The 16,117-nt window shown below is 36.4% G+C and overlaps 1 protein-coding gene across 1 annotated transcript; it reads right to left on the reverse strand.

The window, feature by feature from the left end:
- Nucleotides 1–535: 535 nt before the first annotated feature.
- On the reverse strand, nucleotides 536–6,133 carry LOC126054168 (uncharacterized). The gene is made up of 2 exons (XM_049838561.2): nucleotides 5,155–6,133; nucleotides 536–885 (listed from the first exon to the last, which is right to left on the reverse strand). The coding sequence occupies exons 1-2, from the start codon at nucleotides 6,025–6,027 to the stop codon at nucleotides 796–798; spliced, it is 963 nt and encodes a 320-aa protein (XP_049694518.2). The 5' UTR covers nucleotides 6,028–6,133; the 3' UTR covers nucleotides 536–795.
- Nucleotides 6,134–16,117: the final 9,984 nt, after the last annotated feature.

Here is a 16,117-nt window from a genome sequence, read left to right on the forward strand (position 1 = left end):
CTAGATAATGCCAACCGGGGATAATGTAGGTTGTGAACAGTGAAAGAACTTTCTAATAAGTTCAGTATTTACGCCTTAACAAACAAATGCAAACAAACAAAACCTTTACAATCTTAGTATAGTTACATATGGAAGAAAGATAATATTGCAATCTCTTGCGACTTCCAAACACATGATCTACACGATACGCTAGACTTGTAAGTCGATTCCGACTTCCTAAAGTCACGTAACACATTACATAAACGTTGCGGACTTTACACATTACGGATAAAAAATGTTTTTTTTTATAGCTCAAACTCAAAATAAAAATATTTATTTGCTCGCATTTGCTCGTTAAGAGGACGAATTGGAATTTTTGGCGCCAAGGATGTCAATTTTTCTCAGTAAATACAAAACGGATCAAAATACAACTTGGTTACCTGAAAGTTCATGATATAAGCCTTATTTTGTTAGTTGTAGAATGTTATGTTCGTGGGTCTTGGACAAGTAAACACAACTGATGCACTCGTAAGTCTTGCACAATAAAACACCAAGATGGAGATCAACACACAGTATTTAATGCGCAGAGTAACGCCCTAATCAACAGTTGAATAAAGTATGATTAATTTTATAATATTCTACCCTATTTATACATTTCACCATTGAGAGTCAATTATCGATTAATTACATTTTAGGATTCAAAATAATTACAGTTTACTAATAACAGTGCTAATTATTGGATGTAGGAATAATCAGAATGTAATTATGTATTTATAAGGTAAGTATCCATAATAATACGTCACATCCCTTGCGAGGCTATTGAGAGGTTGGTAACATTCGGCCATCCTGTGTAGGTCGTGTCCCACGGCTCACATTCTGCTGCGCTTCAGTGCTGAACCCGGAGTCCTGGAACGGGAAAAGAGTGAGCAGTAACTTGCGCTATGACAATAATTTTAATGACTTGATAAAGTGTTTTATCTCTGTCAGCGGGTATTTGCACTCAGTTATTTAATTCAGTTATTTCTATTCGGGTCAGATTTTGAACACCTAACAAAGCCTTAATTATTTAGACTTGATCACACAGCCGTCTATAAATGAACTTCATGACTTGATTCTCTTAGCTGTCTTTATGGATAATGCAATCACACAGACTTGATCACATAGCCGTCTTTATAAACTGGTTCACATAGCTGTCTATATTTAAAGGCTTAAGCATACAGCTGTCCTACTTGCAAAGACTTGATCACACAGCTGTCCTTATTTACATAGACTTGATCACACAGCCGTCCTTATTTATATAGACTTGATCACACAGCCGTCCTTATTTACATAGACTTGATCACACAGCCGTCCCTTTTAAAATAGAATTTAACACATAGTTGTCTTTATTAGTATAGATTTGATCACATAGCAGTCTTTACTGATAGTCGTCACATAGTTACGAAAGTTATGTTAGTATTATGTGTATGGGTAGGATAAATAAAAATACAAAGTTACAAACTAAATACAAGGTTGTAATGCTGGAAAACTTTAACTTACATACCAAAGTGTCATTGTACCTACTCTATTAACAGTAACTAAGTAAACAATTAAGAGTCACACATCTGTAACGTTCACATAATTTATCTAACATATTTGTGAATTCGAATATTATTAAAATTTAATTATATAAATCAACTTTCTAGAAGATCGATCAAATCGTCCCTATCTACATCTTGGTCACTGCCTGAACTATCATCCTCTGACATAGTTGGTTTGTATGGCCGCAGAGTCTCTCCACGTACTATGGCATTGAACCTTTTGTAACCTTTCATGCCCTTTATGGTTGTGATTGTGTATCGGTCAAGAGAGCGATCCGCTTTACATATTCTATACGGACCTGTGTATAACCCATTTAACTTTTTAGTAACTCCAGTAACCGCATCTCTAGCTACACCACCTTTCCATAGAACTAACTGACCTACTGTATATTTAACACACTTTTTGTGTCTTTTATCAAATTGTTTTTTCATGGTTGTCATATTCCTATCGATTCGAAGCTTAGCCGTTTCCCTATTAGCATTTAGTTGACTTAGTTGAGCCTCAGAGTGAGTGGGCGCATCCGAAGGAAAGGATGGAAACCTAGAGTTTTTATGACCAAACATAAGATTAAATGGTGAGAACCCCGTAGTTGCGTTAGGTGTGTTATTGATTCCCCAGACTATATCATCTAACTTATTGTCCCATGTGCATTCGCTATCCGACATAGTGTTAAGACCATTTAATAAAGTGCGATTAACCCGTTCAACTTGGCCATTGGAGCGAGGGCTGGCTATTGCATTTAAAATATGTTTAAATTGATTTTCCTCGGAAAATTGCTTAAAATATCTACTCGTGAAAGCTTTTCCTCTATCAGTTATTATTCGAATCGGATAACCAAACTGCATGATAATTTCTTTCAGCAAGCGAATTGTCTCTACCGAACTACAATTTTTAGCAGGTCGAGCAAACACGAATTTGGTAAAAGCGTCAATAACTACTAAAATATAGGTGTTACCTTTTCGAGTTTTAGCAAAAGGACCTAAATGATCTGCGTGCAACGTATGCATAGGTACTGCAGGCTTATTAATTGGATGTAATTCACCCTCTAACCTGCCATAGTTGCCTTTGTTAAACGCACATTGTAAACAAGAATTAACATATTTTCTAATAAATCGAGTCATCCCTTCGAACCAAAATTGAGCTTTAATAGAACTTTCACATTTTTCAAAACCGGGATGACCTATTTGATCATGAAGTTTTTGTAGTAGACCATATTTAGCTAATTTTGGTATGACAAAACGTTCACCAGCTACAGTTTTTCTAAAAAGTATATTATCTTTAACAATGTAATTTGTAGATAAGTTTAAATCGGAGTTATCGCGAAGTCTTGTTATAATGCTTTGTATATTGTCATCTTGTAATTGTAAAGTTATTAACCAATCGGAATTGTCAATCATAAGTATAGTACTAGTCACGGGGTTTCTACTTAGCGCATCTACATGCTTCATGCGTTCGCCAGGCCTATACTCAATCTCGATATCAAATTCTTGAATGGTGAGCCACCAACGAGCTATCCGCGGAATTAAGTCGCGTTTTACAAGGGTGGTTCTCAAGGCTGAACAATCAGTAATAACCTTAACTTTGATGCCTGTAAAGTAAATTCTGAAACGTTTTAGGGACTCAACAACAGCTAGTGTTTCAAGCTCGTAACTATGGTAATGTTTTTCTTCGTTAGTGGTTACCCTACTGAAATATGCGATTGGCTTTAAACTACCGTCTGTTTGATATTGCATAAAAATACCACCTAAACCGATTTTGCTGGCATCTGTGTGCAATTCGGTTTTTGCATCGGCGTTATAAATAGCTAAGACTGGTTTTTCAATTAGCCGCTGTTTAAGGGTTTTGAATGCGTTTTCTTGGTCAGGGCCCCAATGCCATTTTACATCTTTTTTAGTAAGCAAGGTAAGTGGGCGAGCAATCTGAGCAAAATTTTGAACGAATTTCCTGAAATACGATGTTAATCCGATAAATTGTCTAATTTCGTGTACGTTACGTGGTCTATTATATTCAGCGACACATTTAATTTTAGCTTGGCCCGGCTGTATTGTTCCAGCTGAGATTTCATGGCCTAAGTACGTTGCAGTACGCTTTAAAAAAGAACATTTACTCAGATTTAATTTCAAGTTTGCCTGTGTAAGAAGTTCTAACACCTTTTCTAGTAACACTAAACCTTCCTGTACAGTCGTTGTAGGTAACATTACGTCATCTAGATACAGAGCTATGTTTTGATCGACTCTACCTAGTGTCATCTGTATTAATCGTGAAAAAACAGCTGGGGCGTTAGCCAAACCGAAAGGCATTTTCAAAACTCATATTGACCAAATGGAGTTACAAATGCAGTCTTTGGTATTGAGTCTTCATGGATACCGACTTGATAATAGCCTTGAGCGAGGTCTAATGTTGTAAAAAAGAATTTACCTGATAGCTTATTAACCTGATCTTCAATGTGTGGCAAAGGATACCGATCTTTAATAGTATTAGCATTTAAAGCCCTATAATCAACGCAGAGCCGATAATCCCCACCCTTCTTCTTAACCAAGACCACAGGGCTAGCATAATCAGACATGGATTCCCTAATAATACCTGCCTCTAACAGATCTTTGATTTTTCCGTTTACTATTTCGTTTTCTTTGTGTGATAATCTATACGGTTTACAACAAACAGGCTGGTTATTGATTGTGCGTATGTGCATTTTTATAAGATCTGTACAACCTAAATCTTTAGTACATCTAGCAAACGAGTGAACATATTTATTTAAAAGTGTTAATAACTGATTGTTTTCCGAATCACTAAGTTGGCCTTTCTCAATATCATTTAAGTTAATGCGTATATTCTTCTCCTTTTCTGAATTATCAATTGTTAATATTTGGGATTCGTTACCACACACAGGCATTGACACAAGTTCCGCCCTAGCTATCAACCTATGCGCCTCCCATACTATCTCCGTACAGCCTAAGTTAACAACTTTCAAATGGCAGTTATATTGATTAATGAGAACCGATGGTATTAAATAGGTCATGTTTCCTAACTGCATCCATACTGTATTTGTTAAAAATGTGTGCTCTTTTACAATAGAATTATTACAGTCAACATAGACCTCTACATATGCTTGACTTAGCTTAGAAATTGTAACTTTGTTTTTTAAATAAACTGGAAACTTTTGAATAAAATCAGTTGCGTGTAAATTTAAGTCTGCAAAATATTCTGAACAATTTGACTTTGAACAAAACGTATAGAAGAATTTGAGGTTACTAAACTAACATTTTTACTATTAATCATTGTTTGTCCAATTAATAATTCAATATCGGATGTTATATAATCTGTTATTTCGACAATTCCGTTCAATAGTAAATTATCAATAAGAATTTCTAAATAGCACGAACCAAGTGAATTTACGTATGCTCCACCGAAACCTTTCATTATAACAGTGCTAGGCTCAACTGTAAGTTGTAACTTTTGAACTTGCGAGATACAGAGTAGATTTATCTTACTGCCAGTGTCTATATATGCTTTGAGCGGTTGCCCATTCACTAACACAGTTCTTTTGTAAATATCAGCATAAATATCATAGGTGATGTGTAATATTTGACTAACCTTATGTTGTTGGAGTCGTGATGTCCCGGCACTCCCGGCGCCAAACCAGCAAGCCGCCGTAGTGTGGCCGCTGCGTCGACAGTTGTCACAGTGTTGCTGTTGCCTGCAGTCCCGTGCCTCATGGCCCGGCCGTCGGCACGTATAACATATCTTTGGCTGCAGCTGGCGCGTTGTCGTTGAACCTGGTGTACTATTGCTGGTTCCTCTTTTCCACACAGACTTCCGAGTTGTATAGGTTTCCACTCTTTTGAAATTTTCCAGGGATGAAAGGTAGCCATAATATAGTTGTTCGGGAGTGTCGCAACTATAAGCTTTAGCGTTGGCTATCAATTCAGGGGGCAGTCCCCGAATTATACACGAAATAGCATCCTCACCGGTAATGTTGCATTTCTTTAGTAATGATAATTTTTCGTGATAGTATTTCGTCATAGTCTCTTTATCGTCTTTAGTCCTTCCCAGCATGCGTTCCAATTTGTCCACGTAGTCAGTAGATCGTGGGAAAGCGGTCCGTAACATCTCCTTCCACTCGTCCCATGTCAGGTCATAGTCTTCGAGATCGTCATACCATTCTCGAGCGGAGCCACGTAGCCGAAGTTGCATTATGAATGTGCGATCAGTGTGGTCCCACCCGTACACGTCACCAAGCTGGTCTATTTTGTGAAGCCACGCAATCACGTTGCTGTTGCTGTCTTCCGGACGAAATTTGGGAATGACTTCGGCATCGCTGGGGGCCACGTGTCTTTTTTTGTTGCAAGATTTGCTCGGGCGACGGTCTTCTAAGAAAAAATTGTCGGTATTTTCGTCTTCCGAGCTGCTTGACTTGCTGCGCTTTCGTTTACGTTGCCCTAAACCATCAATATATGGTCCAGACATTGTGAGCAGATCCCACTTCTGAAACTGTTATGTTCGTGGGTCTTGGACAAGTAAACACAACTGATGCACTCGTAAGTCTTGCACAATAAAACACCAAGATGGAGATCAACACACAGTATTTAATGCGCAGAGTAACGCCCTAATCAACAGTTGAATAAAGTATGATTAATTTTATAATATTCTACCCTATTTATACATTTCACCATTGAGAGTCAATTATCGATTAATTACATTTTAGGATTCAAAATAATTACAGTTTACTAATAACAGTGCTAATTATTGGATGTAGGAATAATCAGAATGTAATTATGTATTTATAAGGTAAGTATCCATAATAATACGTCACATCCCTTGCGAGGCTATTGAGAGGTTGGTAACAAGAAACATGATTAGGTAACTTTTATAACAGAGAAAAATATATCAAACATACCTCTTTTTAAAAAGAGATTCACATATTATGGGCAAACGGGACCGATTTAAGCCTCTTAACTTTTTTAGTAGTTGAGTATATACATACTCTTTAAAATGGTAGTAGGAATTTTTATTAAATTATCATTTCTTAATATTAAAATTACAAAACTATTTTGTCGCTTACGACTTTTAGTTATAAGCTAGCGCGCGTATCCTCGCCCCGCTCAGACGCTCCGACCCCTTTTGGCGCCTTAGATGCGCGTGCCGGTTATGGAATTATTGTTGACCACTTCCTCGCCTTAAGGTATTTACACGTGTTGATAATAATGTTAAGGTTCAGCTTAATGGCCTTTTCAGGCGTTGCAAATTTTAGGGCTTAATGTAGGTACGTATTACTATTTCTATTCTCCAGATACCTACTTAATCAAATGTATGTTCGAGACTTAGTTTAAGGTATTTAGTACCTATAGGTAGTTCACAGTAAGAGTAGCAGTCTAACTAATATATTATTTTTATACTTACCACGATTAGCATTAAGTTAGCTGACTGTATGTATAGTCAGTTTGATGGTAATAGACCTTTGCAATCATGAAATCCATTTTTTGTGTAGCCCTACTTTTGTAAGAATAAACGTTACGATCTAAACATTTCGTCAATGGGACAATAATAATTTTCGACGGTTTAGCTTGCATAATAATTCTGTCGTTTATTTTTGACAAGACAATCGTTTTGCGTTTTTCACTTTGCGAGGAAAACGTAACAGAAAAACAAATATTTACGTAAAATATCATGCAATAGGAATTTAATTGCCTTTTCGTAGCCCATACTGGTAAATGAACACATAGTCAAGATGCATTTTTTTTTGATTAACACATATTCAAGGGTGCTTATATAGACACCGGCCATAAATTCGTAAGTGGGAAAGGCTATAACTATTTTTTTCTCTTAAACTTTCATTGAATAAAATCACACTCAAATGAAAAATTGATAATCATGTCATAACTTTACCTTATGTAATACACTGCCTTACTATACATATGTAGTCAAGTGTGTTATCTAAGAATATTCTATGGAATTTGTACAGGGATTTGATAACAATTAACTAGACAGCTAAGATAAGGAGAAACGTGACTCGATACCGCTGCAAGTTATGTCTGACTGCGTATGTACCTAATGCCGGAATTACGACATCACTAGACTAGGCATCATCTGCCCAGCCTTTTCCCAACCGTTTCTACAAGTTTACAAGTAGCGACTGCCTGTCTGACCTCCTCAACCCATCTTTTTACTCTTGGGTCTTTTCTAGACTGGTTGTCAGTTGTTACCCTTGCTAGACCCATGCGACTGTTACTTTTAATTAGCCAAGAGTTCCTTTGAAACTTTTACATGATGTGCTACACTTAATTTGAAAGTCGGGTAACAGGTAAACTATTATATAAAATATTACAAAGCTGAAGAGTTTTTTCGCTTGAACGCGCTAATCAAAGAAACCATTGGTCCGATTTGAAAAAATATTTCAGTTTTTGATTCCCCATTTACCAAGGGAGGTTACAGGCCAGTTTTAGCCGGGTGGCATCACTAGTTCCTTCGGCGAAGCGAGTGAAATCGATGGCGGAAGCAAGTATCTAATATTATAATCCTTGACTATCCTTGAATGATGGACAGTCGAGATTTTTCACACTCTATCATACAATATCAATGAGAGAACAGATAAAGGGAACGTGCCTGTATCTAAGACAATTAAGCCAACTGGAACCGCTATTGTCAGGCTTTCCTCTGGGGCAAAGGTAGGAGAGATAGCTCGTACTTGTAGGTACCTACAGACACCAGGAAATCAAGCTAGTCCAATCTGTAAAAAAATTACAATCATTATTGAACCTTATAATTAAGGGATAAAGTTGAAATTTATCTATACGTGTGCGTCAGGATTGAAGAAGAAAAAGTGATATTGTCGTGTGTGTGTGTTTGTGCCTGTGATGTTATTGAAATCGCACGAGCGAACGCATGATAGCTTATGAGCTATACCTACATATAATTGGTAGACCTTTTCGCGTAAAGATTTAGGCGTCGTCCTAATTGGGAGCGATCGTACGATGACACGATGCCTTCTCGTCATGCGATGAGTTCAAACATACAGATTTCATTAGAGTGTCCTATTTCAACCTCGCAAGTGAGATCGTGAGATGAAAAACGCATCGCGCCGTCGTACGATCGCTGCCAATTAGGACGACGCCTTAGACCTACTCAAGGCGGTTCCGAATAGTTAACTGCTCTAAGTGGAGACTACAGATAAAGACGAACGTGTCTGACACTGACAGGGTATTTTTATCTCAGGCCGAGTTTGTGCGAATAGCTGATTGTCGGCTACGTCTGACATTGCTTCAGAATAGACAGACGGTTGTTTTTAGTTCTAACCTTTTGATTAAGAACGTACCTAAGTTCTTTAACGAAGGTTTTTTGAGATTACAAAAATCGTTAGTTACCTAATTGAACTTATAAGTAATAAATAGGTATGTCTATCCCATCATCAGCACTCCCATGTTCCTAACCGTGGATATTGGGTGGATAAATGTTTATTAGTCTTTCACGTTTTATATTTAATAAAACCCACTGATCAGATTTTGATGAAACTTGTCGGAGTAAAATTAGGTAGGCTATTTTTCATACCCGGTTGCGAGAAATAGTTAAGGTAACAACGAGGCTTATAGATAGGCATTTCTCAAAAAAAAAAAAACTGAGAATCTAGATCAACTGCAGAAATAATTCAAAAGGAAGTGTTCTATCATTATTTTATTCAAAGCTTGTTACATAAGGCACACGATTTTACCAAAGAGGATAATACCAGTTAAATCCTAAACTACTTAACCTCTTGGCGAGTGAAGGACGGCCCACAAATCTACGAACAAAAACTGTTGGGTTTGAAACAATACAGATACTTACATTTATAGGTAATAAGTAGGTATTTATTATCAATCGTCATCGTTGTCAAGAGCCAGTTGAAGAAAACTAGCTGTTTCGTTCTACTTCGACCAAATAACTAATAAACAGGAAACCAATTTTGCCATTTAGCAAGCTGTAGAAAAAGTATTAGCAACTTTTATTTAATTCAGCGACAAAAATCGCGATTTTCCTAAATGTGTGTTTAGACTCAAGCTAGAATTTAATGTGAAGAGCATTCATTCTTTCGCAGTAGGTATTTAGCATACTTTTAGCGTAAAAAACAGAAATTCTTTCATAAACAATTCCAATCAAGAATATTCGAGCGTTGATTGTTATATTTAAATTACCGTTCTGGTCACGACGCTTCTCGTGACCAGAAGGCTGGCTATTACCTCGGACAAAGAATCAGCATGGCGATCCAACGAGGTAATGCTGCCAGCCTCTTGGGCACGCTCCCAGTTGACAGCGATGGGGACGAATTTTTTGACGCTTTTTAGTTGTTTGTTTTACTAGGATAGTTTTTGATTTTTATTGTAAATATGTATTGTAAATATCTGTGTAAATAAATTTTACTTTAAAACTTAAAGATTCAATAATTACCGTTTAATAAGAAGTTGAATGAAATGAAATGAAACGTCATCTTAACTAGGTTCTTCTTACACTTAAAACACACAAAGAGTTTGTATACTTACCTCGTAGTATTTACTATCTGTGGTTAACTCGTGGGGCCAAAGGGCCACGACCCTGGGTTGCGGATCGATTCACGTCGGCCGACCTAATACTACGTGCTACCTAGATTTATTTAGGTTTCCATTTTAGTAGCTACAAAATAACATAGAGCGGTGATAGTATCAAGCGTTGTTATATGAAAAAGGATTTCTACAGAGTAATATGCCTTTTATTAGCTACACACGCATCAAAAGGGAATTGATTCTAATTACCTAATTAATAAATTGACAATAGTTTACTATGTTATTTTTGTGTTTGCCACAACATGCTAAACATGACATCATCATCATCAGCCTATCGCAGTCCACTGCTGGACATAGGCATCTCCAAGTGCATGCCACTGAGATCGATTTTCGGCTTCAAACATGTGACATGCCAAAATTAAGTAGGTACTAGGAAATAAATATCATTTTCATCAAAATACTTTCCGTTTTACAAGCAAAAGAGCAACAGAAATCCATGCTTCCAAACTTTCGTCAAGTATCCATATTTAGATTTTTTATACTTTTGTAGATATTTTAACAAACAGACAAAACATGAAAATGTTTCAGCGTCTGCTGAAGCGGTTACGCAATCACAAGCGATCAATAGCGATTCCGTATCGACTGCCAAACGGAGATTAACTTTATTGATACGAACATATTTGGACGTTATTAATTTTTCTAGCTAAGTACGTATTTAAGGAATATTTTATATTATTAATTGCGAAGTATGGGAGATATCTATAGAAACTCAAAGGAACGGGTGTTGTGAACATAGAATGAGGAGACTTTTCTCCTGCAGTGGGATAATACAGCTCTGGTAATATAATTTGACTTTTCAGAAGTTGGCTACAAGTAACTTCGTTAAAGCCAGAATAAACGTTAGTTCGTTTCTTACTACATCTCTCATATAACTTTTCTGCTGTGAAGTCCGCCATTCATGGTCCTACTATAAAATTAAATGTTACAAATATGTTTATTTAAAGAAAATTCTCTATAAGAAATTGAAATACCTACACGATGCTCATTTGTTTAACTTTTTAACCGACTTCTTTGTACATTGTTTGTAGTAGGTCACATTAATGTCTAATACATGCCTAGTTGTTAACTTTATAGCGGAAATAATATAAAAAAAAAACTATAGAGGCAAGTAAAAAGCAAATGAATGAATCTGCTTAAGACAATCTTTAATGGAATTTCACGACCTGTCGCCATGCTAATAAAATTATCTTTGAACATGACGAAAAATTATCATCCACTACGTCAAGGTCGATGATAATACGCGAGTAACTGATAAAAAACGTTAAGTAATCATTTTTATAACCGTACCTATTAAATGAGAAAAGATATGACCTATATATATATATATATATATAGGTATGATAGTCCGCAATGCGACAATCTTTTGGCAGTCTGTACCATGAAGTATCTATGCAATTATGTAATTACTTCTTTACGCATAGACTGTGAAAAAAAAACATGGCGGAAGGTCGTTGGCTTATGCGTCATTTAGAAGGAAAAATGAATTTGTTCTTATATTGACTAACTGTTCCCTGCGGTTGCACCCGCGTCCTGAGAAAACTATTTTCCGTACCCAGGATGAAAATATGCCTATGTCCTTTCCTTTCTCAGGCTGTAGACTATCCTAGCCTATGTCGTTTCTATCCATTTAAATTTGTTCAGTATTATTGGCATGCAAGCCGGAGAAACAGGCAAAGTTAATGCATTTACTTAGCATTGACCTGTAATATTAAAGTATGGATTTTACCTTCTTTCAAGTACCTACATGTTTTCCTAACAATTTTAAACATTAAGGAAGGAAATAGTAAGAAAATACAAAGCTATTTATTAAGTTGTTTAATACGGTTTATATGTATTTTTTATACCTAGTAATTCTGTTTGTAATAGATACCAGGACAACTACTGAACAGCTTTTGAATTATAATAATCAGCAAGGATATTGAGCCCTGACCTTCACCTGCGCAGAAGTGATTTATTGGTTTATTGCCATAAGTGTACAGTGCGCAAAGCGAACCCCACTCTTCCGCCGAGAGCTCAATATCCGTGCTGATAACTATACCCAATGGAAAGTAGCATATTTCTAAACGAATACGGGAAGTAGTTCCCTTCTGTTACTGTCACATAGAATAATTGTTTCAAAGTCCAAAATGACATGTAAATTGTAGGTAATTCCAACTAACCAGATGCTGGGGGTATTTCCCAGTAACTGTACCGAGATGACGCATGCGCTTGCATGTGTGGCCTCAATTTGAAAGGATATGGAAATCTACGTCATAAACTCAAGATTAACTTTATATTTAGTAGCACTGCAAACAAATACGTATTTATACTCTCAAAGTATAGATTAAATGATAATTAGTAAAATTTTGGACTCAGGATATAGATTAAATATGTAAAAAATTATGACCAATTTCATTTCTTACCATGTATGTACTTAGTTGTTCCCCGTTCTCAAACTGTGTTCCGAGGGAACCACTGGTCGCACCCGGAAAAATATTCCTTAGTCCTTTCTCCAGCCATATTATACTTGTACCTACCATTTTTTTTAATTTTCTTCAGTTATAAATACTGACGTAAGAGCCTGAGAGATGGACAAACTTTTGTTTAGATTTATAACTCGGTTCATTCAATTTTACTATGAAACCGTCACGGCAAACAATGTGCATAAAACTCGTATTGATCAATGAAACAGTTGAATGTTGAAGGTAATAAAATGTCTATTATTTCTATAAATATCTGCAGCCTACACTTTCCGCAAGGTGAAGTCGAGGCGAATAGATAAAGAAAACAAGGTAGTTACACGGTACATACATTATATAACATCTACTACATAATACACTTCTAATCTCTAAATAATCTTCTTCTCTTCTTTATACTATACAGATTTTTTTTGTAACCAAATGTCTCCGAAAATACTGAATCGATTTGAAAAATTCTTCCACTGTTGGAAAACTACACTCCTCCCGAGTAACATAGGCTATATTTTATCTGGGTAAAGAAAGTAATTTCCACGGGCCGCAGGTGAAACCACGAGTAGCAGCTATAAATATACATTTTGTATGTATGAGTTGCAATTTTTTTATGCATCCATTTTTACATAGGAATCGTCAAATGACTCCTCGCGCTGTGGGTGTACCAGAGCCGCGGTAACTCGCGCGAACAATCCCGTCGCCCCACTCTTACGGCCTAGCTAGAGTAAGAACTACGTAGATTTTCGTAGATCTACTAGATAGGCTACGAGGCTACGTGCGTAGCCATGAACCGTAGTAGCCTCGTAGTTTCGTAGACCTACGAAATTATCAAAATTAAATAAAAATATAATATACATATGTATTTGGTTTGCAGGTATAAAAGTGTAAGTAATTTTCTTTTTGTATTTTCTTTACTCCTTGGATTTTGATGGAATTTTTACTAGCAAATTCATACAATACGGATAAGAACATAAGCCATACTGGCTTAAAGATTTCTTATCTATAAGTATAAGTATAAGATGTTCTTTTTCCGGTGAAACTTTTTTGACCTAAGGCTTTGTCAAGATCTTATCCTGATTTTCAGGATTTACGACCCCAACGCAGTAAAATAATTCATTTGACATTTGCATAGCTCAGTTTCACTTTTCACACATTTTTTCAATACTAGGCACAACTTCTGAATCATATTTCCTCCCCACGAAATGTCAAAGGTCATCAACCCTCTCAAGCGTTCAGTCTGGACGCGTTACGTAACATAAAAATCCATACTTATTCAGTTTTCTTAGCAGCCTGACAGGCTACAGTATAGCAAATACTTTTTGTTAAATCCTCGATAGTATGGTCTAAATGTGGGATCGGAGTTGCCAAATAATTTGTCTGCATTTGCGTTAAAATACTAGTGACTGGTTGGCGAAATCACATGGATAAAGTGTACCTAGTTTATAGACAGATATGTTATTTTGACATAAAAGCTAATATTCCTAATATTTATGCCAAGTTTCATCTAAACTCGTTGAGTAGTTTCAGCCTAAAATAGTAATATTTACACAGACATGCTTATATAGAAGAACTGGCCTGGCCCACAACCTTGAATCAAGTCCTCATTTATAGCACTACTCATCACGTTTATACTTAATACTCTTACTTTATTATTAAATTGTTTATTTCCTCACTAGCCCAGTTACTCCCGGACATCCCCTCCTCCCTGTTACGTCACATACTATCACGCAACACTATTGATTTTTCACGTTACGTCACGTTACTGGGTTACGTACAAAACTTCAGGGAACAGCTGATGGTTTACTTACTTACTTTCTTAATGGGGTCAGATAGGAAGTTGCTCCTTGTAAAACACTGGTACTTAGCTGAGACTGGAAGCCGACCCCAACATAGTTGGGCTAGGGAGACGATGATGTTTGTGGCTGTAAAGGAATTGTCAAATAGCAGGGGTCGTGGCTAATTAGATACAGCCAGCTACACGATTATAAAGCTGAAGAGTTTGTCTGTATGCACGCGCTAATCTCAGGAACTACTGGTCCGATTTGAAAATTTCTTTCAGTGTTAGATAGCCCATTTATCGAGGAAGGCTATAGGCTACTTTTTATCTCGGTACGGGAAGTAGTTCCCACGGGATGCCGGTGAAACCGCTGGCAGAAGCTAGTCGATCATAAATCCGTTAGTGTGAAAATGCTCTTGACATCTCGGCCACTATTACAATGAGCTCTACGTTATTATTTTCCAACGTTCATCTGTCTCATTCATAAATAGATATCTACAGAACAGCAGCAAAAAGATCGATTAACTAGCAATTAAGTTAATAATGATTGCTTAATTTTATCATTTTTTCGTAGTAACTACTAATAATTAATCTGTGGTTTTGCTAATAAAAATCGTGGTTATTTTGAGACGAGTTCAGAATTAAAGTGAGTTATTAAATCACTGCTGCTCACTGATAGTATTTTTCTCTTTTGATACCTATTTAATAAAAAATATACTGGGCAGTTACGTTGTCCCTGCATGCATAATTGTCCAATTTACAGCTGAAAAGCTGAATTTCCGTTGAATTGTTCCGTTGTTTTTCTGTTTGAAAGAAGGCCAAGGTTAAACCAACCAACCTACTTTTAGAAACCAACGATACGAACGTACGGTGTTTCTGTAACCTATCTGTTAATTTGCGATTTACCTAGATATTGAATTTAGACATTAGCTTCATATAACAAACAATCTCCAATCTCAAAACAAAGGATAGCTCGGTTATTGAAATCTGCAACTACATAGCTAACGTAGATACCACGACCTTTAATTTTGTAATAACTCTTCTTTAAGCTGTGCCCTATAGGGTCCATATTGTTTGTAGGCTGTAAAATGTACCACCTGTATAACATGTGGAATGCTAATAAAGGATTGAGTATTGAGTCTACCATTAATGAACAATTTTATTAATGTAATAATTGGTTTGGGACTATCTTCCTATAAAAAAACCTCTTTTCTATTCTTCACCTGTTTCATCAAAAACGCAGTAATATTTTAACGTTTACTGCATTTTCAAGCAAAGGGCTCTTGTCAGAGGTTACCGCGCAGATCGATCGGTCAGAATGAAGATGTTACATAACTATGCCGATCGCCGTAGTTTTCCTTGAAAAATACCTGGATTTGTAGGTAATATGGATCTTTCTAGATTCAAACCTGATAGGTGTTTACCTAACTAAAGAATACCTCACAATAAAACTAACAAAATAGAGTTCGTAAGAGGAATTTGTTAATCGAACAGGATTGAGGAAGACGAGATCCTTACCTATAGTTTTAAGTGAATCTATCCCGAAGTGCTGGAGATTCAATAATTCTGTGTTCTGGTTTTCGATTCAACATCTACAGCAAATTATATAGCAATTATACTCTTGCTTGATTCACCTTTGCAGCGAAAATAATGTCGATCTGTGGCAATTTAATGATGTTTTAAAAGTATTTCAGCAGTTTTGTTTGTCATGTTTTTAATCATCTGAGTAAGGCTTAGAAATAGGGCCCGATTTGAAAAAT

This window comes from Helicoverpa armigera, chromosome 30 (assembly GCF_030705265.1).
Source record: "Helicoverpa armigera isolate CAAS_96S chromosome 30, ASM3070526v1, whole genome shotgun sequence".
Lineage (NCBI taxonomy): Eukaryota > Metazoa > Arthropoda > Insecta > Lepidoptera > Noctuidae > Helicoverpa > Helicoverpa armigera.